We start from the raw sequence: 25,852 nt of genomic DNA on the forward strand, positions 1-25,852 counted from the left end.
ACAGCAGGCATACAGCTAAAAGCTTGGAAAGGGCAAGGGAGAATAAAGAGAAATGTCTGTCTTAGGCTTTGATGATGGTCAAACTGTATCTACAGCAAAAGCTTTATTCGATGAAGCAATGATTTTCATTCAGAGAAAAATTCAAGTCCCAGCTCATAACATTTGCAAAAATATCTTTAAGCAACATTCTGAATTTTTAGAGCTTAGGTAAGAAAAGCTTCTTGTAATACTCCCTCAGGGTCAAATTCTGCTTGTAGGGATGTGGCATTCATTTGCGGGTGGAGGTAGGTATGTACAATGGTGAAAGTCTTTGCATGTTGCTATCCCTGTGATATGGCTGCAGCCTTTGGATAAAACCTCGTGAGGATGACTGCTGTCACAAGATTTTGGATGTATCCAAATTGGATTCCAGAAACAATTTATTTTCAGTTCAGAAACAGAAGGGTTAGGACAGGATTTGAATCTGAACATCTTGGAATTTGAAGGCATTCAAGTTTCTATCTTTATAAAGTGACCAATATTAATTGTTCTGGACATCAGTATATATATTGTAAATTCTTTTCTCAATTCCTCAGGCCAGAGGTTGTTCCTTCCTGTGTCTGTACAGTGCTTAGCACAATGGAGCCTTGAACCGGCATGGAAATTTAGGATGTTATAGATAATAATAATGAGCCTGATCCTACACACAGCCAGAGTTTTGTTATTGAGGTCAGTGAGAGCATGATAAGGCTGTAGGTAATCTTATAAGCAAAGGGTCATTTTCTAAGTCTGCAAAACAGAGATTGCATAAGACAAACTTTTCTACATAAAGGGGTCATAGGGATTTTGCATTTAAGCGAAGTCTACATGCTTTTCTCTATTGAAAACTTTAAACACTTTTGCCTTCCTCCCACCACGAATAGGGATTATTCTATGATTGGGTCTATTGGATGCAAAATCCTTAGAAAATCATTAGGATCAAACTTCAGTGTAAAATACTCTACCAGCTTTCAGTAGTGGAATATCATATTAGCTCTCTCAGAATCCACTTCGTGCATTTAAAAGAGTACAGAGTTCTCCATTTTAAAACTTGAGGGGGGGGGAAATGGGGAGGATGGGCAGAAATTGTCTGCTTTTGATGCAGCTCTGTGTGACGGGCTCACCTATTTCTCACACACTCAGCATTAAGGCCCTTTGTACCATAAACAATGGCTTTCCACGCAAAAAGTGTAGTGGGGAAACCAATCCCATGCACACCAGCATTTGGGTTTGTATGATATGGATACTGTATTTTATTAACTGGCTCTGCTAATTCATTTCTACTTTCTATGGGCCAAATCCTTTCTTTGGCCCGGCCTGAATTACTGGGCCACAAACCGTGGAGTCCCACAGGAATCCTTGTTCTCAGTCGTACAGCAGAACTCTTCTGTGATACCCTGCAGCTGCTACATGTCACCTTTACTGGGGGAGATTGGCTGGTGGATCCACATGGTTGGAAAACTCTAGTCTCATCCCACCTTATCCTGCTTTCTAATTCCTTCTCTGTGCTGGGGGCACCTGAGGAGCACAGTTCCGTGGCATGCATGAGTTGCACACCTACTGGACTGGAGTTCCCTGAACCCTGGGGTGCTGATCCATGACTAGGGTGCCTAGGTGCTGTGGTGATACTAATAATTAAGCATAGTAATAAATGCTCTGCCAGGTTTAAAATACCTGTCTTCTGCTGCTTCAGTATCTCACTCCTGCTCTGCCACAAAGCGCAAGGGCACACAGATCTCTTTTTAAATGAAAAGTGTATTGAACTTTATTAAACTTAAATGTTTGGTGGGGGGAGGGGGTGATGATTCATTCTGCTTTGGATTTCACCCAAACTGGTTTTGCTATCCCTAATAGAAAGTTTTTCACTTAAGGGGAGTTTACTAGAGGCACGGTTAGGCACCTAACTTCCACCGAAAGTCAAAGCAAGCCTTGTGCACCCAACTCCCATTTTTGATTTTGAAAATTCCCCCTCCCCCGCACATTTGCTCATAGCCATTTCAGTGGTTGTCCCTGCTGTCTTAGCATCTGACTACCTCCCAAATGTAATGACTTTCGGAGCTAGGAAAACATTATCCTCTATTACAGGTGGCGAACCAGAAGCACAGAGTGAGTAAGTGACTTAGGCTATGTCTACACTACCACCTTTGTCAGTATAACTTATGCCACGCAGGGGTGTGAAAAAACACACACCCACCGAGCAACGTAAGTTACGCCAACAGAAGCGCTGCTCGCTGTGAGTGGTTTAATTATGTCAACAGGAGAGGTCTCTCCCATCGGCGTAGAGCAGCTACAGGAGAGATCTTACAGTGGTGCAGCTGCATCGGGACAGCTGTGTGCTGTAAGCTCTCTAGTGTAGACATGGCCTTACTAAGGGTTTGTCTACGTTACCCGCTGGGCGGGCAGCGATCGATCCAGTGGCGGGGGGGGGTGTCAATTTATTGCATCAAGTCTGGACACGATAAATCGACCCCTGAGCACTCTCCCGTAGACTCCGGTACTCCGCCGGCACGAGAGGCCCAGGTGGAGTCAACGGGAGAGCGCCAGCTGTTGACTTACCGCAGCGAAGATGCCACGGTGAGTAGATCTAAGTACATCGACTTCAGCTACGCTATTCATGTAGCTGAAGTTGCGTAACTTAGCTCGATACCCCCCACCCTAGTGTAGACCAGGCCTAAAGCTCACACAGGAAGCTTGTGGCAGAGGTGGAAATAAAACTCAGGAAACCGGATTACCACAAATGCAAATACAGAGCCAAGGCCTGTAGTCCTTACTCGGTTGTTACTCAGGCAAAAATCAACAGGATTTTGCCTAAGTAAGGGCTGTGCGAAAACGGAGTCAGGCCGTCATTCGGACCATTACCTTCAATGGCAATAACAGCAGCTCCTACTTCACAGGCTCGTTGGGAGGCTCTGTTAGCGGATGATTGTACAGTGCTTTGAAGATGAAAAGCCCCGTTTTAAGTGCTAAGCAGTAGCAGTAGAAAATCAAACTCTCATTTGTGTTCACATTCCTCATTCTTTGCATTGCATTTGCTGATCTTTGCTTCAGGGTCCGAAGGGTTTTTGTTTGTTCCTGAGATGATGACCCTACCATCTATTAACCTGAAATGATGCAGGTCATCTTTCAGTCCTGACAGGGTTTTAGATTATCTCCTGCAGGTACGGTTTTTGGTGAGCAGTATCTTCTTGTCTAACTGTCATGCAGGCTGATCTTTTACATTTCCTTGTTGAGTTTAAATGTCATGCTGTTCATGTAGATGAGTTTTAAGGTTTTCCTCTCCCTCGCCCCAATTATTCCTTTTCCAGTGCATCCAAATCATATGCCTGACACTCAAGCCCATAACCTGGGGGTCATCTTTGACTCACACTCCTTTTTAGGTCCTCACATCCAGGCTAGGCTTAAATCTTGTTGATTCTTTTCGCAGAACATCTCTAAGGGTATGTGTACATCGCAGCTGGGAGCAAGCCTCCCAGCCTGGGTAGACAGATGTGCTAGCTCTGCTCAACCTAGCATGCTAAAAATAGCTCTATGGATGTTACAGCATGGGCTAGATGCTTGCGTACGTACCCAGGGGTTCAGGCGGGTCTGAGCTTGGGTGGCTAACCTATGCCACAACATCCACCATGCTCTTTTAGCACACTCGCTCAAGCAGGGGCACACTCCCAGCTCCAGCCTAAACATACCCAAAGCTGTGACCTTCGGATCCATCCATGCAGCTAAAAACTCTCTTCCAAACTTTCATGAGAGGAACTCTCCCAAAACATCGGCAAAACTGCCTCCTCCTCCTTCAAATCCCTCTTTTAAATCTCTGCTTTTCTGTGATGCCTGCAAAAAAAAATTGACAACGGATAAGCGACTAGTGTGCTGACTCATAGACTTTACGGTCAGAAGGGACCATCCTGATCATCTAGTCTGACCTCCTCCACATTGCAGGCCACAGAGTCTCACCCACTCACTCTAATAGTCCCCTAACCTCTGGCTGAGTCACTGCTGTCTTCCTCAAATCATGATTTAGACTTCAAATTACAGGGAATTCACCGTTTACACTAGTTTAAACCTGCAAGTGACCCAGGCCCCATGCTGCAAAGGAAGACAAACCCCTCTCCTCCCCCCCCCCCCACATACATACGGTCTCTGCCAAACTGACCCTGGGGGACCCCAAACATTGTGATCAATTAGACCCTGAGCATGTGGGCAAGACCCACCAGGCAGATACCTGAGAAAGAATTCTCTGTAGTGCCTCGGAGCCCTCCCTTATATTGTCTTATTGTTTCCTTGCACTCCCCTATCTATCCATCTGTATCCATATGTTTCTTATCTGATACTTAGATAGTAAACTCTCTTGGGCAGGGACTGTCTGTGGTTCAGTGCTTGTACAGCACCTAACACAATGGGTCTTGGTCATGGTAATACAAATAACAATAACTGTTTATTGACAGAGAATATCAGCTACCCGATATTCATAAAACAATCAAAACCTACACTAAAAGAACATGATTAAGTATGTAAAGTGAAGTATGTGACCATGTAATTAAAGATTGTACCATAATGCATATGAACAAAGGGGCCAAATTAAGGTTGAACAGGCAACCTTAATTCTGGCATTTCCTAACCTTTGATTGCTTGATTTTGTAAGCTAAATCATGTTCTCTTAATGTCATTTTTTGTGTGTAATATAAATATTGTTTTGTTTTTTTTCTTCTATCTACTGCCCCTTTAAATCTTTAAGGACTCTGCTGTGTGCAGAGGAAGGCAGACATTCTGTGTTCATTTCAATGCAAACTTTGCTCCCATTTTGATTCAAATTCACACTGACCTCAATGTGGAAGTCACAAAAGGTAGAATATAGGAGCCTGAATAACCCCAGGGATTAAGTGGTCCTAAGTACTTCCCTGACAGATATCTTAAATGAAAAATGGCTCTGAAAGAACTCTATAGAATATACTTAATCAAAGATGTTTTTTAATTTTTCTTTAAAAAACACACTGCCCTTTGAAATACAGTTCAAAGTTGGAACCCTGAACAAAGAAGTCACAAACGATGGGATTCACAAAGCTACTTAGGTGCCTAACACCCAGTAAATCAATACAGTTGTGAATCTCACCCAGAAGTTCTAAATGAACTGCACTGGATCAGGCCTATATTTCCAGAGGTTTGTAGCTCTCATCCTCCCACATCCGAATTCAAACACACAAAACTCGTGCTGCCACATTCTCTCAACACAAATACACATCAACCGATCAGCATTGCTTTCCAGTCATCTGACTCGTCATTCAGAGAAAGGAGGGGCAGGACTGGTGTGCTTACTATGATCAGACACGGAAAAAGGAAATAGTGGTAGCATGGTGAAAATTTGTTTAGACATTTCTCCCGTAAGCATTCTCCCGGAGTAAACATTTTCACATCCTGATCCACCCCCATTCCCCAAAAGAAAATAGGAGCCAGAATATGCACCTATAATGTTGTTTTGTGCTTGATCATAGAATAAGGGCTTGCCCACATGGAGAAATTTACCAGCATAATTATATTGCTATAATTATATCGCTACACCTCCCCTGTGGACACTCTTACTCCAACATAAGAGTGTCCACATGGGGAGTTATAGTGGTATAATTATACTGGCATCATTGTGCTGGTAAATTCCCCTATGTAGATAAACTGCAAAAATCCCTTTCCAAAAGGTCAGGTTTAGATAAGATTCTGAAATCTCTCCTGCCCACAGTTCTAAACTGAAGCAGTTAATATGAAAGGTTCTTTGTTAAATCAATAGGCTTTCTGTTTTCAAAATGAGTTCCTCTTATCTTTGAAATCCTCTGCAACTGAAATGAACTCCACCCCAAATCAATTTCCATAAAGCACATCTTTCCCTGAAGAAGAGCTCTGTGTAAACTGGAAAGGCTGTCTTTTTCACCAACAGAATTTGGGCTGATAAAAGATATTACCTCACTCATCTTGTCTCTATCTTTCCTTCTTGGCAGAAAGCATGCCATTAGTTTTTTTAGATAAGATTTCCATCTAGTTTAATATTATAATTATAATTTATTAATATCACAGGTAAGACCCACTATATGCTAGCTACAGAACAAAAACAAAAGAAGACATGGTCCCTGTCTCAAAGAATTTACAATCCCCACACAGACAAGGGCCCCTTGCTGTAATCCAAGCCTACATTTTGTCTGTTGTGAAGTGATGCCAGATCTGAGTTTTTGTGGAGCTCTTGCATTGGACTGCGTCAGGGTCATGATGTTTGAGGCTTAGTAGGAGTGGCAACACCTGTTCTCTGCTGAGGCAGTGAAATGTGGCACTCCTGTGCTGGGATGCCCTTGGGGTCCAGATATTGTTGGTACAGTGGGAGCAGCCAGACCTTGTCTCTGGTTGGGCATTGGAATTTGAGCAGTTGGGACCAAAACCTACCTGGATCCAGCAGGATTGAGGTGCCGGATCCAGATCTTTGCAGGGTTGCTACACCAAGATCTGGGCAGTTCCACCCCTACACCTCCCATCCTCCCTCCCCCGGGGTGTGGTTACCAGCTGTGGGTGTCCCCTTTTTGATACTCTTCTGCTCCAAGAAAGTGGTGTCTTTTCTCTCCCTTGGTGCACTCCTGTCCCTGGGTGGAGGTGTCTCCTCCACTCTTCTCCCTCTGGCAGGAGAATGGATTTTCTCCTCTCCATCTTCTCCCTCCTTGCGGGCATTGCAGCAAGGAGACAGAGATTCCTGAGATATGGTGCTTTCCGCACCCATCTTCTTCTCTCACCGAGGAACAGGATCCCAGGGGACTACTTCTCTCCTCCTCACTCTCTTCCCAGGGATTCCCTGCACATCTTTCCCTAATTCCTCCACCCAGGGGATAGGCTCCTTCTCTCTCCCTGGCTCAGGGACTGGATCCCTGGGCATGCATTTCCCTTCCTCAAACCCTGCCCACCAGGAGATGATGGGGGGGGGGGGGAGGGGGCCGCTCTCTTTCCACATACACAGCCCATGAGTAGCAGCTTGGGGGGAGGACTGAGGAGCTCCACCAGCTTGGGCAGGGGAGGGTGAATGCTCCAGGCAGGGGGCTGGCAGTGCCTGGAACACGGGCGTGTCGCACACACCCCCAGAGCCAGCTGGGGGCCACCCACCCTCCACAAAGCCTCTCCCGCAGCAGCGAGGGCGCCCGGTGAGCCCTCGGGAGCTGGACTGGGGCGTCCTCGCCGGTGCCGACCCAAGCTCGCTCCGCGCCCCCCGCCCCACCGCCTCTGCCTGAGAATTACCTAGTGGTCCAGCGAGGAAAGGCGGAGCCTCCGCAGCCCCCTCCGCTTCCTCAGCTAGCCGCTCCTCGGAGTTTGGGCAGGGGGAGGCATGGCTGGTGTGCACGGGGGTGCAGGATGCTGGAGGGGGGACCCTGGGCCCCAGCGGCGCAGGAGGGGCTAGGGAGGCGGGGGGGGGGATCTAGCTTCTCCCGCCAAGCTCGCTGGCCCCCCCGGGAGACCTCCCCAGGGAGACGTGGGGCATTGTTTCCTTCCCCCCATGCCCGGGCTGGGTGGGCGGTGCTGGCGGGGGGGAAGGCAGCGCCTTGCCTCGGTCGATTGCTGCCCCCTGAGCCGGCGCGGGGGGCTATGAAGCACCATGGTGTGGTGTGACCGTGGGGTCCAGATGCTGCTGACCACGGTGGGAGCCTTCGCCGCCTTCAGCCTCATGGCCATCGCCATCGGCACCGACTACTGGCTCTACTCCAGCGCCCACGTCTGCAACGGGACCAACCTCAGCACGGAGGAGACGCAGAGCCAGCCCCGCAAGGCGAAGGGGGACCTCACTCACTCCGGGCTCTGGCGGATCTGCTGCCTGGAAGGTAGGGCCGGGGCTGGGGGGGAAGGTGTGTGGGGCTGCGGGGGGCTGGTGGGGTGCGGGGGGTGCGGGGTGAGAGCACAGGGAAGGAAGCAAAGATGCAGGAAAGTAACTTCCCGGCCCGGGCTGGCTGCACAGACGAGGCTGGGTCCCTAGCTGGGGCTGTGCCCCGGCCAGCCAGAGCCTCGACGTAGCCCGACTCTCAGCCTCGGTCCTTCGGTCGAGGAGGAGGAGGAGGTTGCCTTGGCAACCGGTCTCTCGGCGATTGCTATGGGAACCGGACCTGGGACAGGGATGCCTTGCCCCGGGGAGCTGCCCTCTCCGAGCCCCGCTCCCTGCGCGCCCTCCCGGGCAAACGCACGGACTGGTGCGGCTGGGCGCCTGTCTGGTGTGGTGGGACCTGCCCTTTCCTCTCGGGGTGTGTGTGTGGGTGGGTGTGAGAGCGAGAGACAGAGACAGAGAGTGACCCGGGGGCGCGGGGTTGGTTTCTCTCCGGACAGAGCCTGCGAACCATGGCTGAAGCCCCTGCAGTGTGTGCTCAGCCGGTGCCCAGAGGACACACAGGGTCCCTGCCCTAAGGGGCTGCCCCGTCTAAACAATGGGATCTGAATCAGACTAACAAGACCCCCCTCCCTCCTCCCGCTCCGCGTCCCAGTTACAAGCTAAACCCCACCACGGTGTCAGGACGCCGCGTCCCCGCTCCGGCCAAAGGCGGCTTCTCCGCCCAACTCGGCTCGTTGGTTTAGTAAAGGGACGCGGAGCCGTTCAGGGGGGAGCCCCACGGAAGGGAAACAGCCCCTGGCAGCCAAGCGCCCTGAGCCGCTGGCGGTGGGGAAGGAAGCCGGCTGAGGGGGATCCAGGCGCCCCAGATGCTGGCAAGGGGAGCCGGGCTGCTGGGGCGCTGAAATCTCGACCCTGCCCGGTGCCCAGGCAGGTTGTGGAGAAGGGAAACTTTACCAACACTCAGACAGGAGCAGGGATAAGTCGGAGCCGGGCAGTTAGTACAGTGTAGGTTTTATTTTCTTAGTTGTGGCATCCTAGAAGCACTTGTAACCTGGGAGCGGTTGTCATCTTCTCCTCTCCGCTGCTGCTGTAAAGGTTCCGTGGGAAGATCGTTTTTCTCTGGCAGTGGCTTGCTTTGCTACCCGATGAATAATTACCCAGGAAATATGTTGCATATCCATCATAGTCTCAGAAGAAAAATGCTTTTCAGTCAAAACATGGAAGAATCGCAGCCGTTTGACACCTGCCCTGGTTTTATTGGAAACACAGACGCTTTGTTTGGCAACTCCTGAAAGGATCCCAACACATCACCTGTTTTTTCTTTTTCAATTACACCTAGAAAATGTGGGTCTGAGCCTGAGCGGTGCTGAGGTTATTTTAGGAGAGGGCTGAGCATCCTCAACTCCCCTTGAAAACCATTGGGCAAATTTTGAGGTCCTGGCCAAGTCTGGTCTTCTGACCTCCAGGCTCGATCTTCATTGGGAAAGTACGTTCCTCAGCATCCATCAAGAGTTGCTCAGAACAGTTTGCAGGATTGGGGCCCTCATATCTGGGGTGAAACCTTGCCTTCACTGCAATCAATGGGATTTTTGCCATTGATTTAAGTGGAGCCAACATTTCACCTTGATCTTTAAAGAATCTCATAATTAGATGCCTAATCCTGCTTCCGTCGAAACCAGTGGGAGGGTTTTTACCTTGTCTTCAACTGAACCTAGATCAGACTCTTTGTACAAAACTAAAGCACCTAGTAAAGTGTTGAGAGCTGGGCAAATATTGCAGATAAACGCCCACTAATACAGTATTTGTCTACATTGTCCACACTGTGGTGACGCTTTGTCCCCTTTTGCTTTGAAGATGTGAGCAATCAAATTTTATTTGCACCTGCAAAGTCATATATAGAAGATCTGGGTTGCTGGAGCTTGAACATTAATCTATTCAGGGAAGAGAACAGATACCATGTGACTTAGCTAACCAATCTCCATGAAGCAATACTGATTGACACTCAAATATTCATGATCATACCACACAGTAAAAAAATCTGAAAGTTATTTGTCATATTCAAAGAATGCATAAATCTGAGAAAATTGATATCTGCTCACGGGTAAGCAGAAAGAGAGGCTACATTCACCACATAAATAATTCATTGCAAATTATTCATTCTTCTCAAACATTCTCTTTGAAAATAGATTGTACAGGTACATGAAAATATCAAAGTTTAAAATCACATCATGACACCTTGGTTTCAGTACTGTAGGCTTTTGATGTTTTAAAAAATAATAAAGGAATGTCTAAAAAGATATCCAAGTAAACATAAGTGACAATCTGAGCTAATCAGTTTGCATGGATGGTTCTTTTATTAAAGTCATAATATAATACTTAAAATTCTGATGAGGCAGACAGTGGGAAAACATTTTCAGGTTATGAATGTTTATGTTTAATTTAAGTAGTCTGGTTTGAAGACCCATTTTTAGAACTCTGTTTTTATGGGGTTTTTTGTTTATTTGTTTCATAATCACTATAAAAAGCCACTTCGTTTATTTTTATGGGTTTAACACCACCTGACTCTTATCTCGGTGACAGATCTAAGACATAAACATTCATAAGCTGGAAATTTGTTAAACAACCCTCTTAAATTACTGGCATGAATAAAGTGTTAGATGTGAGTGTATTTCAGGTCAGTTGAAATGGTCCATTAAAATATTTTTAACCTATATCTGTGAAAATGTATACGCATGATTTCAAACTGTTACATATCAAGACTCAGAAAAATTCCAAATTTTCAAAGAGAAAATGTTGAAACACACAGGAAAAGATAGTGCCTTCTCTGAGCTGTAGTCGTTCTTTAGTGTTTTCCTCCTTTCCACATTGTTTAACAAATTGGCAACTAGTAGATAAATACAATTTTGGGCTCTGGCAAATTCTCTTTTTGGTTGGGATTCTGTTTGGGCTGAAATTATGTTGTCCTAGTCAGTTCTATAGAGAGCAGTCACTCTAAAATAACACTTATGCAAAATTAATTTAGTTTCTGGTCAATTAATACACAATTGTGGTCTTTTTATCATAGTTCTTTCAGAGGTGGAAGTTGGAGGTTCACTAGGTCTTAGATGGCTTTACGGGGTCTCACAACAAATTTTTTGGTGGCCTCTGGCCACTCTGACAATTTCCCCTAAAATATTTAATCAACTTTAGGAAAAACAAATACATATGCACATATACATGGCCAAATCATTATAATTTATTTATGTAGGAATTTTTTTTTTTTGCAGACTCAATATTAAAAGTAATGTACAGTTGTCTCTATTCTTTACTGGACCTAAACAGAATAGAAACACAAATAAGGTGCTTTGCAGGTTCTTGTCTTTTTTCTTGTTGTTTCTTTTGCTTCTTTGCTTGCTTTTTTAAAGACTTGCTAGCTATTAATATCAAGAAACATACAAATATCACTTTTCATATCAGACTAACTCAGTTCCGGCAAGCCTGGGGACAAATTCAGCCCTGGATGGTGGGTATGGAGGCAGCGGGGACCCAGGTGTGATGGGAGGGGAGAGCTTGGGGCCAGAGCCTGCCACTGTGTGGCCGGGGAATGGAGCCTGAATCCCATGGCTGGAGCCTGCCACCCAAGGACTGAAGCCTGACCCCACTGCCCCTGGGAACTCACTGGCTGCCTGCTCCTCCAGCATTTGTGTCTCCAAAGCGGGGCAGGGCTCAACCATTACTGGCGGGCCATTGCTTTGTGGCCCCCCCATCACTGCCCAGGAGGCTGTGGCTGCAAGAAAAGCCCCTGGTAGCCACATGCAGCCACGGTGGCCGCATTTGAGAAATGCTACTTTAGTCAGTAGCACTATTTCCCAAAGGATTTAATACGTATATCTAATTTATCCATCCTTAAATAACAAACTGTTAAAAAATTCCCCAGTGGTAATGTGCATATACTTATAGTAGAAGTTGCAGCTTCATTCCTCTTTTACTGATCTTAGGGTAATGGTCTCGAACCTGCATAATCTGTGGAAGTATAACAGTAGCTAAAACTGTAATCTCTTTTTAACTATATGATCTGGTTACAGTCTAGGGGACAGATCTTCAACTGGTGTAACTTATCATAGCTCCATAATGGCCATTGAGCATCTTCCCTGAGAGGCCAATGGATTCAATCCTGCAAACACTACCAGGCGTAAAGCTTCCTACTATGAATAGCCCCACTGAAATCAAGATAAGCTAAATTAGAGAAACATACAGCTACACATCATTTTTCTGTAGCTTCTACTAATATGGTATATGTCTAGTACCACTTGGTTTGATGTGTGTATTGAAACCTAACCTAGAAAAATAGTGGTATATTTTAAAACCACCGCCATATCCGTCCCTGAAATCGTCATACTGTAGTCAATAGACCTATTCACAGGAGACAGCACTACTCCCAGTGTTTACAGGACTGGGCCCCGTGACATTAGGATAGGAAATTGGGGAATGTATTTGTTGTTTGAAATTATTCAAAGAGTGTTTTATTAAACATTTCAGTGCATGGATTACCCCTGAACTATTTGCTGTGACTGTTCCTTTGAATATTCACTGTTTTGTAATTTGCTATTTGTGTTGTGTGATTGGTCACTTAATTCACATAGGTATTGTTTGTGCTCCTTGACTGAATGACTGAAACATTTATAAAAAGGAGACAAGCACGAGCGAATCACTTATGGCTCAAGCATTTGCACAAATGCCTATTTGCACAATTATCTGCAACACGTCTGGCATGGATGAATGCACATTCACTTGGGTATTTGTGACATGTTCTGCTTCTGTGAACGTCCTTGCAAGCAAAAGAAAATGTACTTGTACAACGTTTGAGGCAAGCACATAAAAGGAAGTTACCATCCAAGGTGAATACTCTAAAAGCAAGTTCATGGTCCTTACTCAGACAAGTAAATCATGAACACTTTTCCATTTCAAAATGCTCTGTTCATATGAACCTATACTCATGCTGTGCAAGTAGATAGCTGTATGTGGAGAACACAAAGATGAGTGAATATATCATGCAGTACTTATGAGTGTGCAATAAACTATTTCTTGGGCACAGTACATATTCTGCAGGTACAGCTGAGGCTTGAACATTTAGCACCAAATGTTTTAAAACAAAACAAAACACACTTGAGAAGGGCTCTGAGAATCAGCCCAGATCGTCATTCTCTTCCAGTCCATGCATTTTTCTGATTCCCCCTCTTTTTGCTTATGATTAAAACACATCACTTCCCCCTCATGATGTTAAAGAATTTGTGCTGCATGGATCAGTTTTAACCATGGTTCTTATGAATCCAGTATTATCCTTGTAGCACTTGTGCAGTAGGAACTTGCCAGAAGCTGGGTGAATTATTTTTGACAGACTTTTTAAGCTAATTTTTCTATTTATGGCATTTTGCTTGCTAGATAGAGTTTCTGAGCTTGAAGCGGCTTGTTTGGAAACAGCGTTTAAATCTCTTCTAATTTCTGACCTCAGATCATCACACTGTGTGTCTTTAAAAACTAGGAAAGGCTGTGTTAGAGGAGCTGCTAGCAGAAACTATACTAGAGGATCCATCTGTTCCCTAAAAAAACCGGGGGTCTGTACATGTGCTTCCTTCGTCATTTGCAATGGCAGATCTCAAAATACAGCATGGATTTAGCACATCAGTTTTTCCTACATTGCTGTATGAAACATGTAGATTGGGAGTCAATTTATTGCATATGTGACTTATTCGCTGATGGATTAATTTACCCTCTTCAATCGGGTACATTGCCAATAGGGAGTATCAGGCTACACAGGATTTCTTTGCATAGCTTTTAGGAAGGCAGAGATCCCAGTGCAAAACCAAGGACATTGTGTGCATTAGTGACACTCCCTGGAGGCCATAAACCAATGGAAGCATATCTGTAATCCAGATGTTAAAGTTTTTTTTCATCTGTGAAAGCTGTAATATGGATAATATTCATTTTACTTAATAGTTTCAGAATATCATATGTGGGAAGAGTCAAGGATACAACAAATTATACATAGTAGGTTGACTACATATTGTGGTGGTGTGTTATATATAACATATACAGTAGACAGTCGTAGAGGGGTGTGTGTCATATAGCTATATGCCAGTAGTTTGTGACCGGAACAATCTCTAACAGGAACTGAGAATGTAGGCAAATATGGAGTTATATTTTTCTGGTCCTACATATGTCTCAGTGACCTGGGTTACACAACTGCAAAAAGAAAAGGATGACTTGTGGCACCTTAGAGACTAACAAATTTATTTGAGCGTAAGCTTTCGTGATCTACAGCTCACTTCATCGGATGCATTCAGTGGTATTTTCCTCTTTTACCACTTACTTTTACCACGGAATGCATCCGATGAAGTGAGCTGTAGCTCACGAAAGCTTATGCTCAAATAAATTTGTTAGTCTCTAAGATGCCACAAGTCCTCCTTTTCTTTTTGCAGATACAGACTAAGACGGCTGCTACTCTGAAACCTGTCACAATTGCAAAAGACCGTTTATTTCTTATGTGATGCCGATCACATTTACTGTACTAATCTATGTTATATATGGCAAGGCAGTGGCTAGGAAATCCACTCTGGCTGCATCAGTCAGAAAGGACACATGGTTGGCATAAGAAAGCTTAACTAGATGTCTCTGCTGTTATATAGCGTGAGTTGCATAGGTTAAACACTGACTTTGGGCTGTATCCTGCAAGATGCTGAGCACCATAAACCACATTAAAAAGTTGGGGGTGGGGGAGTAGATGTGAGAATGTATCCATCCTAGAACCACAGCAAGCTTTACATCAATAGAGACAGCAAGAAATGGCCAGGGACTTCTCCTCCCCTCCCATCCCCTCAACCCAATGGCTGAACCTATGCCTTCAGCTGCAACTGAGGCCAAAAGACTGCTAGGTGCTTGGCAGCAGAGACAAATCATACATGGTCTGCATGCCAAAGAGCTGACCAGCTACTTTCATACATGAGACAACAAAAAGACAAACAGAGCAGCAGGATAAAGGATGGTCTTATGATTAAGGCACTGGGCTGGGAATCAGGAGATCTAGGTTCTACCATCCAGAGATTTGCTAATTTGCTATATAACCTTGGGAAAGTCATTTAATCTTTCTGTACCTCAGTTGCCCATCTGTACATCAGGGATAACAGTACTTTTTTACTTTGTCTGTCTTGTCTGTTTAGCTCATAAGGTCTTTGGGGCAGGGACAGTCTATTACTGTGAGCAGGTCTACACTACGGAGTTAAGGCAACCTAAGTTTCGCAACTCCAGCTGTGTGAATAACCTTAGGTCGTACCTTAAGTTGACTTATTGGGGTGTCTACACCATGCTGGGTCAACAGGAGAAACTCTCTCGTCTACTTACCTTATGCTTCTTGTTCCGGTGGAATGCCGGAGTTGACAGGAGAGTGATCGGCGGTCAATTTAGTGATCTAGACCCACTAAATCAACCCCCAGTGGATCGATTGCTGCAGTGTCGATCCACCGGTAGGTGGAGACAAGCCCTCTGTGTTTGTACAGCATCTAATACAGTGGGTCCCCAATCTGAGTTTAGACTTCTAGATGCTGCCATAACACAACAATAACAACAGGGAAGAGGTGGTGGGGAAAGATAGGCAATAAGATTATACAGTTGCTCAGCAAAGGTGAGTACACAGTATCAGTGAATTAAGTATTTTGTTTGCATAGTTTCCTATAAAATGGTAAATATTATATTAATGTGCCTTGGTAGTAAAAGTTTCAGGTCAGTCTTCAGGGGTTCCCAAGCTGTGGTATGCATATCCCTGGGGGGGGGGGGGTGCATGAGCCATCTCTCGGGGGCACACAGTAGCAATTATGTCATGGTGAATTTTATTTATTATTTTATTTATTGCATTTTCACAATGGGCTACTCAGACAAAACTTTAAAATTCTTTGGGAATGTGTTATATAAAATACGGTAGTTAATTTCCTTCAAGATGTACCAATGAGAACACAGATACACAGAGATGCTTTCATACAGAGCCCTCACATCCAGTCACCATACAGCATGGGTTCAGTTGCCCAGCTTCTGTCCAGTCCAACTGAGCTCAGAATTTAGGGCCGTGGGGGAGTGGGGGTTGGTTGTATACGTCGCACTATAACTATCTGTACTTAACAGTGAAGTATGGACAAATGGCTAATGACATGTAGTGCTAAGAAGAACACACAAAGTTATCAGTGATGAGAAGGGTAGGGGTATGCGGGGAGCTGGTACATCTAGAAGGGGGTAGCAAGGAAGCTGGTAGATCTGGAAGGAGGTATGCAATAAGAAAAGTTTGAGAACCTCTGGGATCTAATGGTCTCTCTGGACATAGATTCTATGAAAGTTCTCCTGTCATTATACGAAGCATAAATCCACTGGAACTTTGCATTTAAGCATGCAGATTTCGAGAGACAGGATCTGGCCCTAAACATTCACAGCCTGATTCTCCTCTTCCTTACACTCATGTAAATTTGGAGTATTTTCTTGGAAGTCAGTGGAATTATGCCAGTATAAAACTGGTGTAAGTAAGAGAAAAATGGGCCCCACCTGTTCAGTAAAACGTCTCTTTCCAGTTCTGCTTTTCTGAGCCAGGAATCATCTCATTACAAAAATCATACTTCCTAATATTTTTTGTCACACTGGAATACTGGGCCTGTTTCAGAATTTGACTTTGCTTTGTGCTTATCTTCATTTTAAATTTCCTGGCACTCACATTTATGATGTTGCAGGTTCAGCAGCCAGACTCTTACGGAGAGATGCCAAGGTGTCAGACAAAGGGGTAGTAGAATAAACAAACTAAACACACACTTGTCAGTATATCTGAGAGACTGAAACATATTTATAAGTGCTGTACAGAAAAAAAAACATTATTTTATCACCCCTCTGATCTGGTTACTTTGCTCCACTCCAGCAACACAAGGCAGCTGTAACCCCAGTTTAAACAGCCATTTCAATCAGAGTAGCACAAGGCAGCTGGAGCGTTTCAGTGAATCTTCCCCAAGAACCGTTACATGGAAGCAATCGTTGAAGAACAGCACAGGCTTTGTAATAATAAGTAGGTCTATCTGCTCATAGGACCCCTAGCTGTTAAGTATTGAGCTCCCTCGTCTTCCACTGACGTCAATGAACGACTGAAGCACAATCAAAAAGAATTTCATTTCCAAATACGGTAATGTGTCTTCTCTATCTTTTCACTGGCTCTCATTTTCTACCTTGTGCCAATATGTCTGTCTTTTTATGTTCACTTTGGTTTGTCAAAACATGATTGATTTAGTCCTGTCTCTTCATTTTCCAGGTCTCCCTGACCTGCATTTTCTTTATTTGTTCCAGTCATTTGTTCTCTGTTCCCAAAATACATCTCTTTGTTTTACCTTGGTAGAAGACAGTTAGAGTTACGAAGTAGAGAATGGCTTCTGTCCATCTGTTCTTTCATAATAGCCTTCCACACATCTGTAAGTAACTTTTGCTGGTCCTAGGTGGACTGGAGATAGATTTCCCTTCAAACTGGATTTCTGGTTGTTTTATTTATTTTGCCAGTTTTAATAGACTTTGGCTCAAATTCAGCGAAGTTTTATCCACTTACCCTGCCAGTGAATCTGGCCCTCTGCCAGTGTGTGGTAATACAAGCACCATTGTTCAGCGCTGCCTTTTTACTTCTTCTTGTTCATGTGTTATAACTTTTCCTCTGTAAAAAAGGTGGCTTCAAAATTAACTTTCAGTGACTGCAAGATTCTTTCATGACACAACCCAACAAAGACCATTCTGCCCCAGGTAGAAAGCCAAGGATCTGTAGTTCCTCTTTATTCTCAAGCCTCCTTCGTCTCTTCTCTGGCAACCAAAAAAGTTCTGATCACAAAGTTATTGAAGGTTGGTCTGTCGCCTCACATGTGTTCTTGCATCTGTTTTCTCCACCTCTTTTGCTTCATCTCCAGTGTGTTTATGCAGCGTTCTGTTTACTTTTAAATAATACTTCACATTCTTCAAAATAAGTCAAAGTTACCATGTATCTAATTATATATCTAAAGGATCCAGCGGTAACATAAACATGATGGTTGGGGGGCAGGAAGCATATGACAAAGGAAGAGAGGAACTATTATGGAACAATGCATTTTCCCGCAGATTGTCAATCCTGGTTTAAATTAATCCCGTTTATTGTTTTTTTGGGTATTCTCCCATTGAATCGCTACCTTGGTTTGTGCCACTGGGTTATGCCATTTGAATGTTTCTCCTTTAGCTGATCCCATTAACTCAATAGTGCTGAATATTTCAAAGATATTCAGGAGAAGAAAACATTCTCTGTTGAACAAAGCTCCAGCCTCACTTCATATTCATTTTTTCCCCAGTTTTAGTTAATAACTGGTTTTAAGCCATTGCCCGTTTTTATACAGGAGATTTCAGATCAGTTTTCATCTGTTCTTATGCCTTAAATAATTCATTTTAGTATTGAATATGGACGACTGAACATTCTCTCTTCTCCCAAATTGTGACATTTAATGAGATTTAGACTGTTTATTCTGCCTTATTTGTTTCCCAAAGGCACAGTTTATGTAGGGTTGCTGTGAGGCATTAAATAGAAACCAGGACATGTCACAGTTATGACTTGAAACAGGATATTGCCTGGAGGAGCAATGTCTAACTGAAATCAAATCTAAAACATATCAAATATACTTATTTTATAGCTCAGCGAATAATGTTGATTGCTATTATCAAAAAATTCTGGATAATTTTGTGTGAGGATTGCCTTGCTTTTTGTCATCCCTTCTCCTCAGTCACTCATCTGTACATCATATAGTGAGATTGCAAGCTCTTTGGAGTTGGGCAAGTGACTATTTGTAAAGTGCCCTTGTACACTTTTAGTGCTATGTAACTAATATCAATATCATGTGTATAAAGGGTGTGTGTATTTATGTGTGTATATATATGCATGTCTGTATGAATGTGTATATAGTACATTTCTGGTTGTCCGTATGGCCCGGCGAATATTGAAAACTTTTGGATAACTTGGCATTTGGATAAACAGAAGTGCTATTTTGATACTTTTCATCCATCATAGGGCTGCATGGGGGACACACTGTGGATTTGGATAACTAGAATTTTTGGATAAAGAGAATTTGCAAAACTGGAATTATACTGTATATAACATTAATATAACATGCATAAAATGTTTATAAAAACATTATTAAGTTTGTGAAGTCAAGCAATCAAAAGTTAGAATATGCCAGAAGTAAGGTTGCCTTCATATTGACACCCACATAGGTCATCAACATGGTTGGAACCTTTAGCGCCAGTGCAGAGACCTCTGTCACTTGTATAACTGATAGCAGTAGTAGGTTGTTATCCTCTATGTGGATCAGCACATAAGACACTTTGCTGGTGGGTTTCACAGGTATTTGCTGACAACGGACGAATGGTGAGACTCAGGGATCTATTCCAGGCTGTGGAGGGGAGTGTGCTCTAGTGGGCACTGACTCTTCTGCCCATTCTCCCCAAGCATGACCCCCCTTCTGCCCAGTGCCAGTGCCGTCTCTTCCCCATTCCCGGCTCCGCATCCTAGTCCCGTTCTCCTAACCTAGCCAGGCCCACTGTCCACTCCTCATGCTGCTGATCCCCATCCTTTGTTCCTTACCCAGAAAGACCTAGTCTCATGCCTCTCTACTCCCCATCCCGGTCTGAGTCTCCCCTTGCTTCCACTTCCAGTCTCCTTGCCCAGCCATTCCCTGTCCCGCCCACTTCACCCCAGCTCCTTGTCCCGTTTGTTTGCCCAGCCACCCTTTGGGGATAGCACATGCACAGTCCAGCCACTCCTAGGAGCTGTCAGGAGATAGAGCGTGCTCAGTTGCTCTCTGGAGATGTAGTCTGCTCAATACTGGGAGGAACTGTGGGAAGCCTGAGCATGCTATTCGTGCACAGAATCTTTGGAGGTTTTAGCTAAAATCTAAGTCTCTACTGAACACAGGAAAGCTGAGGTGTTTTTTTTTTTAATAAGATGGACACATTTTGGTGGATTTTCACAGGAACAGCAAAAAGCACATCTCTGACCCACAAGTCACTCCCTTCCCAAATTTCAAGTCCCTTTTTCAAAGCATGGGGCCAATGGAGCTTGTAAAAGAAAAGGTCGTCAGCAGTAATGTAACATTACAAAACCATGTATTTTCCCCTAGTCTGATTCTCCAAAATGGCTGAACCAGTTTGGCTGACATTTTCCAAACAAAATTCAGCCCAAGGAAGACACCCAATATCAAAAATTTCAGCCCAAATGGTTAACATTTGGCAAAGTTATAAGCAACTGAAAAGAGGGTTTTGCAATGAGAAGTATTAGGCAACCATAATAATAAGGAATATTACCACACACAGAGCATATAAAATTCATAATAGAAAGAATATTAACTCTGTAGTCTAAGTAACAGATCGGAAGTGGCTTCTTGTAACCTCAGCTTCAAATCTTGGCCTGTGAGACTCATCTGTTCACCCTTCTGTAGTACAGTGGACCCTTAATTGTAGGAACACTAATCTTACAAATGACTAGGATATGAACCATTTTCCCTAAAAGAAAGAAAATGACATAACAAGTGATATCAGTGAAGAACAAGGAGACGTCCCTTCACATTCTGATGATGGCTTATGTGCATTAGAAATCGCTTTGAAGGAAGAAGGAAGTGATGCAGTGCACCATACTTCAACTTATGCACTATACCGACCCTAATTTTGAGATGTTCCATTTTATGAGGTTCTCAGTTTTATGAACTCCTCAGTCCCCAGTGAGTTTGTAAAATAGGAGTTCTACTGCATATAATCTGAGCATAGATTGAGTGCTCAGGTATTTACAGCGAGAGCGAGTAAAATTTTCAAAGTGCTTAAGTGACTTAGGAGCCTATTTTCAAAAGTGACTTTTAATTGAACACCAAATGGGACTTAAGCATGTAAGTGACTTAGGAGCCTTTGGAAATGTTACCCGAAGCCTTAAAATCTAAGGCTCGATCTGTTCCATATAGGAATTAAAGATCCTGTGGCACTTTTCGTTAGTGTAAGTGTTTGCCCTGTAACTAGACAAAATTTCCCCTCTGTTGGGCTATGCACCGTACCCCTTGCTGGTGTGCTGTGCTGCTTTTTCAGTGGTAGCAGATGCATATTGTTTGCAAAGTGCTTTAGAATCCTTTAAGATGAACGGCGCTATATAAAATATGTAGCATGCAATAGTAATAACAAATACTGCATTCCGAGTACATTTTCTAATGATAATCTCTCAGAAGATTCAGTTGGAACCTACTACCTCTTATTTTTTTATTAATGGGAAGTCTAATTTATATTTTGATATCAAACAAATTAAAAAACAGCTGCCCTTGTTGATCTATCCAATGTGATTGAAGGAGATTTACTCTGAAAACCTGCTTTCTACAACACTTTCCCTTATTTTTATTTGAGATCTTGTCCTGATTTTTCAAGACTGACTTTGTAGCTATCTGTAGTCAATTTCCCGTTTTACATACATCTCGGTATCTAAAAGGGTGAAATCCTGGCTGGAAACAGAGTCTTTGGGCACAGCAGAACCCTGCAGAGAAGGAAATAGAGGCCAGAAATCTTCCAGCTGGATTCCAAATCCTCGCTAAGGCCCTGATTCTTCAAAAAGCCACCACATGCTTAGCTTTGCAGGATCAATAGGACTGCTCACATGCATAAAATTGAGCAGATGTCTAAGTCTTTTCGGGATGAGGGCCCAAATCTGTAGAGCACCACACTGCAGATGAAGATACAGAGGGGCATTCTAGGGCAGGACTGACAGGAATAACCTGCACTGAGAGGGCTGCAGATGGCTACAGGATGGCCACATGCTTATGTTGCCTTTATAGCATTAATGTGTACCTGTTTTGGTGGCCATCTGGCACAGAATTTGGCCCTAAATGTGTGTTTAAGCCCTATATTAAAAGAGGCATTAGAATTAACATGTCATTATACATGTGCCTGGGAGACATAGTGTAGGGTAATGAACATGATCACAATAGCAAATTAATAATTGACATTTTTTACACATACGCATGCTTAAAACTGGATGCGAACTAAGTGACACGTGTGTCATCACCAGCTTATAATTAAAATGCAGTGCTTGAATGACAATGTAAGCTTCAATTAGCCAGCACGATCCTTCCCACTTCCCCTTCCGGCTTCGCTTCCCACTGAAAAGCAACGATTACAAGCTCACATTTATCATCAGAGTTTTTCCTGGAGCTGTGCACTGAAACATGCTCACATCTGAGCCCTTTCACTGAAGACATTTTTTCTCTTCAGCAGTTTGGCATGCCGTACAAAGGCGCTCTGATTTTTAGTGATGTTCACCTCCTCTTACATAAAAATGTTTTCTGTTGCACTCACTGGGCACATTCTTTGGTGTTACTTAAAGTCCAGGTGCATGGGTTAATGGAAAGCTGAATGGGTAGTTAAACATTTTTATCAAGCACAGTGAGTTATTTTTGTTGCCCCTCCCTGTAGTCTACTGATAACCGGGTTTTTCTGAAAGCTCGGCATCACAGATGTTAAAGCTAGAAAACACACGTGATCTAAGCCCATAATCCTGGCCGTGCAGGAATAGTCCATCCAGTGTGTCATTTGTGAAGTTGACTAGTTAGATTGCCCAAGAGATGGAGCTTCCACCATCTTGTTTGAAGAGACTATTCCACAATTTAATCTCACCATAATGAAGATTATTTTTTTTAAAATATGTCCTAAATTTTCCTTATCTTAATTTCATCCCATTATTCCTAGTTAGGGCCCTTTGGATTACTACTAAATAGCTCTTTGTTGCTTACACTTCACACTTAGCCAAGATGTGAATATTTTTAGTTCTTATAAATTTGTGTCCTCCTCCCCTTTCATTGTTTTAGTTGCTCTTCTCTGGGTTCTATTCCTGGTTCTGCCACTGGCCCACTGGCTGACCTGGGCAAGCTACGTCACCCCCTCTTTCCCCTATGTAAGGTGGCGGTAATGTAAAGTGCATTGAGAGCTATAAATGAAACGTGTTAAATAAAAACCAGGTATTATTTTATTATCACTCTCTGAAACCCCTCTCATTTGTTGCTATCTTCATGCCGAGGAATGAATTCAGTAGTTTCGGAGTAGACCTGTCAGATCCACAAGAGCGGAAGAATGGTCTAGTGCTAGACTGGGCCTCAGGAGCTCTGGTTCAATTCCCTGCTCTGCCACAGATGTCCTGTATGACCTTGGGCAAGTCATTTAGGCCCAGAGCCTCAAAGGTGTTTAGGCACTTAGCTCCCATTAAAAGTCAATGGGCGCGAGGCACCTAAATACCCTTTGAGGACCTGAGCCCTTGTGCCTCAGTTTCCCATCTGTAAAATGGGGATAATAGCCTTTCCCTAACTCACAGGGGTGGTATGAGTATAAATACATTAAAGATTGGGAGGCGCTCGCATACTTTTATGACCACTATTACCGCAGTATCTCAGATCTCAGGGTCTATGATGCATATGATTCAAGCTGGGCTCAACATACAAATGTGGAATCTAGATTTCAAACACTCCAAAGTCCAGAAGTGATTAGACCCAGGGCTTGGTTTGGCCACAGTTAAGATTGGCTCTCTTTGCAAAATTCAAATATGAGTCCTGAGTGCAACAGACTGACAAGACCTGATTCAATTGAGTTAAACCTTATTGAAGTCGGGTTAATACCTTTGGGGGGTACATTGTAGTAAAAATGCAATTGTATATGTATTATTGTGGCATTATATGTACCGTCTCTAGTAGAGAGGGGGATGCTAATATACTTCTTCCATTAGCAGCCCTTTTAAGCTACCCCCTGGAGAGGTTTGCATTTACTAGTTCAGACTGGATTCTCCAAGGACCAACAAAGAAAGGAGTGTTGGATAAATAGCCTGGTTGTACACTGATCCAGCCCCTGGACAGGACCCTCTGGTCCATGGAGGGCTACAATCCTTAGGGTAGGGTTGGGCGGACTGGGCCTACTGAGTCCCCAGAAGACTGGGTGCTTGTTCCAAGCTGAAGCTGTGATGACTTGGGCTGTGTCTACACTACAGCCTATGTGGGTCCAACTCATGTTGCTCAGCAGGGTGTGGACAGCGCCATGTCAGCGGGAGAGCTCCTCTCGCCAACGTAGCATCTGCCATTTGTGGAGGTGATTTAATTATGCCGACTGCAGAGCTCTCTCCGGTCGGCATAGAGCGTCTTCACCAGATGTACTGCGGCCGCACAGCCACTGCGGCGCTGTACATGTAGCCATGGCCTCGGTAACCAGAAGGAATGCCCCTTGGGTGGGGCGTTGAAGCCCTGGGCCTGCCAGAGCCCATGTTAGGCTTGGGGTGGACTCTGGTAAGCGCCTTAGCGTGCATGTAGGTTCTTTCATTGTTTTTAATATGTTTTCTCTGCCATGCTTTTTCACCTGATGAGTAAAGTGTTGTGTAGTACTTATGACTGGAGCATTTACACCTGTTAACCATCTCTGAAGAGGAAGCCAAGAGGTGTCCTTGGCAACCTGTCTGTGCTGGGAAATGCACAGTGAAGAAGGTAGGGAACTGTGCAGCCTTGAAATACCCCAGTCAGAAGGGAAGGGGGCACGTGTCTCCACCCAAAAAAGGCAATGGCTGGGGAGCTGGAAGCCTGAGGGTTGGGTGCCCTTTGCTGGGCCACGAAGGGGAACTACAGGTTCAGTTGACTTGAACTGTGACACTGATTTTGTGCTTTGATTCAGGATTTTGGTTCAGGCCCACCTCTACTTACCGTTTTTTCATTGTTTAACTTCAGTAGGATATTGTAAATGACTGGCATCTAGTCCTCTATTCTTGCTCGTATCAAAGACAACATATTTAGAAAGATAAATGACAAGATATTATTTAGAGACCCGAAGTTTAATGTAGAAAGGTCTGTACATTATAACTATTGTGTCAGTCATCTGGTACCGTGCAAAGTCTAGCAATCAAGTTGATATAACATGCTAGATCCATTTGTAAGCACTTACTATTTCCTCCCAGTTCTTGATAAAACCAGAAATAACGGGTCACTTGTTTGCAACATGTTTATGTAGCCTTTTAATTCAGAGCAATACACAAGATAATGTTCTGATTTGTTTCCCAACGAATGCCACGGGGAGAGAGGGTGTGCCAGCAATATTGGGTATGACTCTACACTCCCCTTCTTCCTGCACTGCAATTTAACTCTTTGCTGAAGCACAGGCCGGAGTTCAGTCTTTTCAGGACATTTCCAACAGCATTACACAGAGTTAAACCTCAGGGCTGTTGTATATAAAACCCTGGTAAATGGATGGGAATAGTTCCCTGTCAGTTTCAGAGAGCGAGCACCGTACACTTTCCTAGTAAAACAAAATGCACAAAAAACACGTTGTAAGTAGTATAAAATACTGTAAGTAGTATTTGGAATACTGGCAATAACTTTTAAACAAAAGCTATTAAACAGTAAATCCACTGGTGTACATTTATACAGACCTTCCCGCTTTTGTTTTCATTAGAGACATTCAAATGCAAGGTTTCAACATAACATTTTCTATACTTTAGCCTCCAACACCAAAACACATTCCCCTCTGATCTTCTCTCAGGGTTGATATCTCCATCTTTATAGTGTGATCATTGTCTGTAGTGTGTGTCACCTGGACCCTTCAGAGCTTGAGAAATGGCAGCATCTCTGCCGACAAACAAACCCTGGGGAAGTTCCCAGCTACCCGCAGTCCAGCCCTTGGGTTAATAGCTGACCGGTCCTCTCAGTTGCTGGTGAAACATATGTCCATAGCCTATATCTAAAGTGGTACAGGGATGGGGATCAGCAAATAAAATATCCATAAGCTGGATCTCTATAAGGCTGTAACACTATAGGGCTCAATCTTCTCCCCATAAGCCAAGCTAGGTCAGGCAATAATTCACCTCACCAAGTGCTGCTCCACTCTGTCTTTAACTGAGAGACTCCCAGTTTAGAGCAGCTAGCTGGTAGCTATATGTAAGCTTCCCAGGCTCTGTAG

The 25,852-nt window shown here is 43.9% G+C and overlaps 1 protein-coding gene across 1 annotated transcript in view; it reads left to right on the top strand.

Annotated features, from left to right (window-relative positions):
- The first annotated feature begins 7,474 nt into the window (after positions 1 to 7,474).
- Positions 7,475 to 25,852, top strand: part of CACNG4 (calcium voltage-gated channel auxiliary subunit gamma 4) — a 61,773-nt gene continuing 43,395 nt past the window's right edge. The window contains exon 1 of the mRNA XM_037914636.2: positions 7,475 to 7,847. Within this exon, the coding sequence (XP_037770564.1) occupies positions 7,625 to 7,847 (223 nt within the window). The 5' untranslated portion in view covers positions 7,475 to 7,624. The remainder of the gene's footprint in view (positions 7,848 to 25,852) is intronic.

The sequence above is a fragment of the Chelonia mydas genome, chromosome 14 (assembly GCF_015237465.2).
Source record: "Chelonia mydas isolate rCheMyd1 chromosome 14, rCheMyd1.pri.v2, whole genome shotgun sequence".
NCBI lineage: Eukaryota > Metazoa > Chordata > Testudines > Cheloniidae > Chelonia > Chelonia mydas.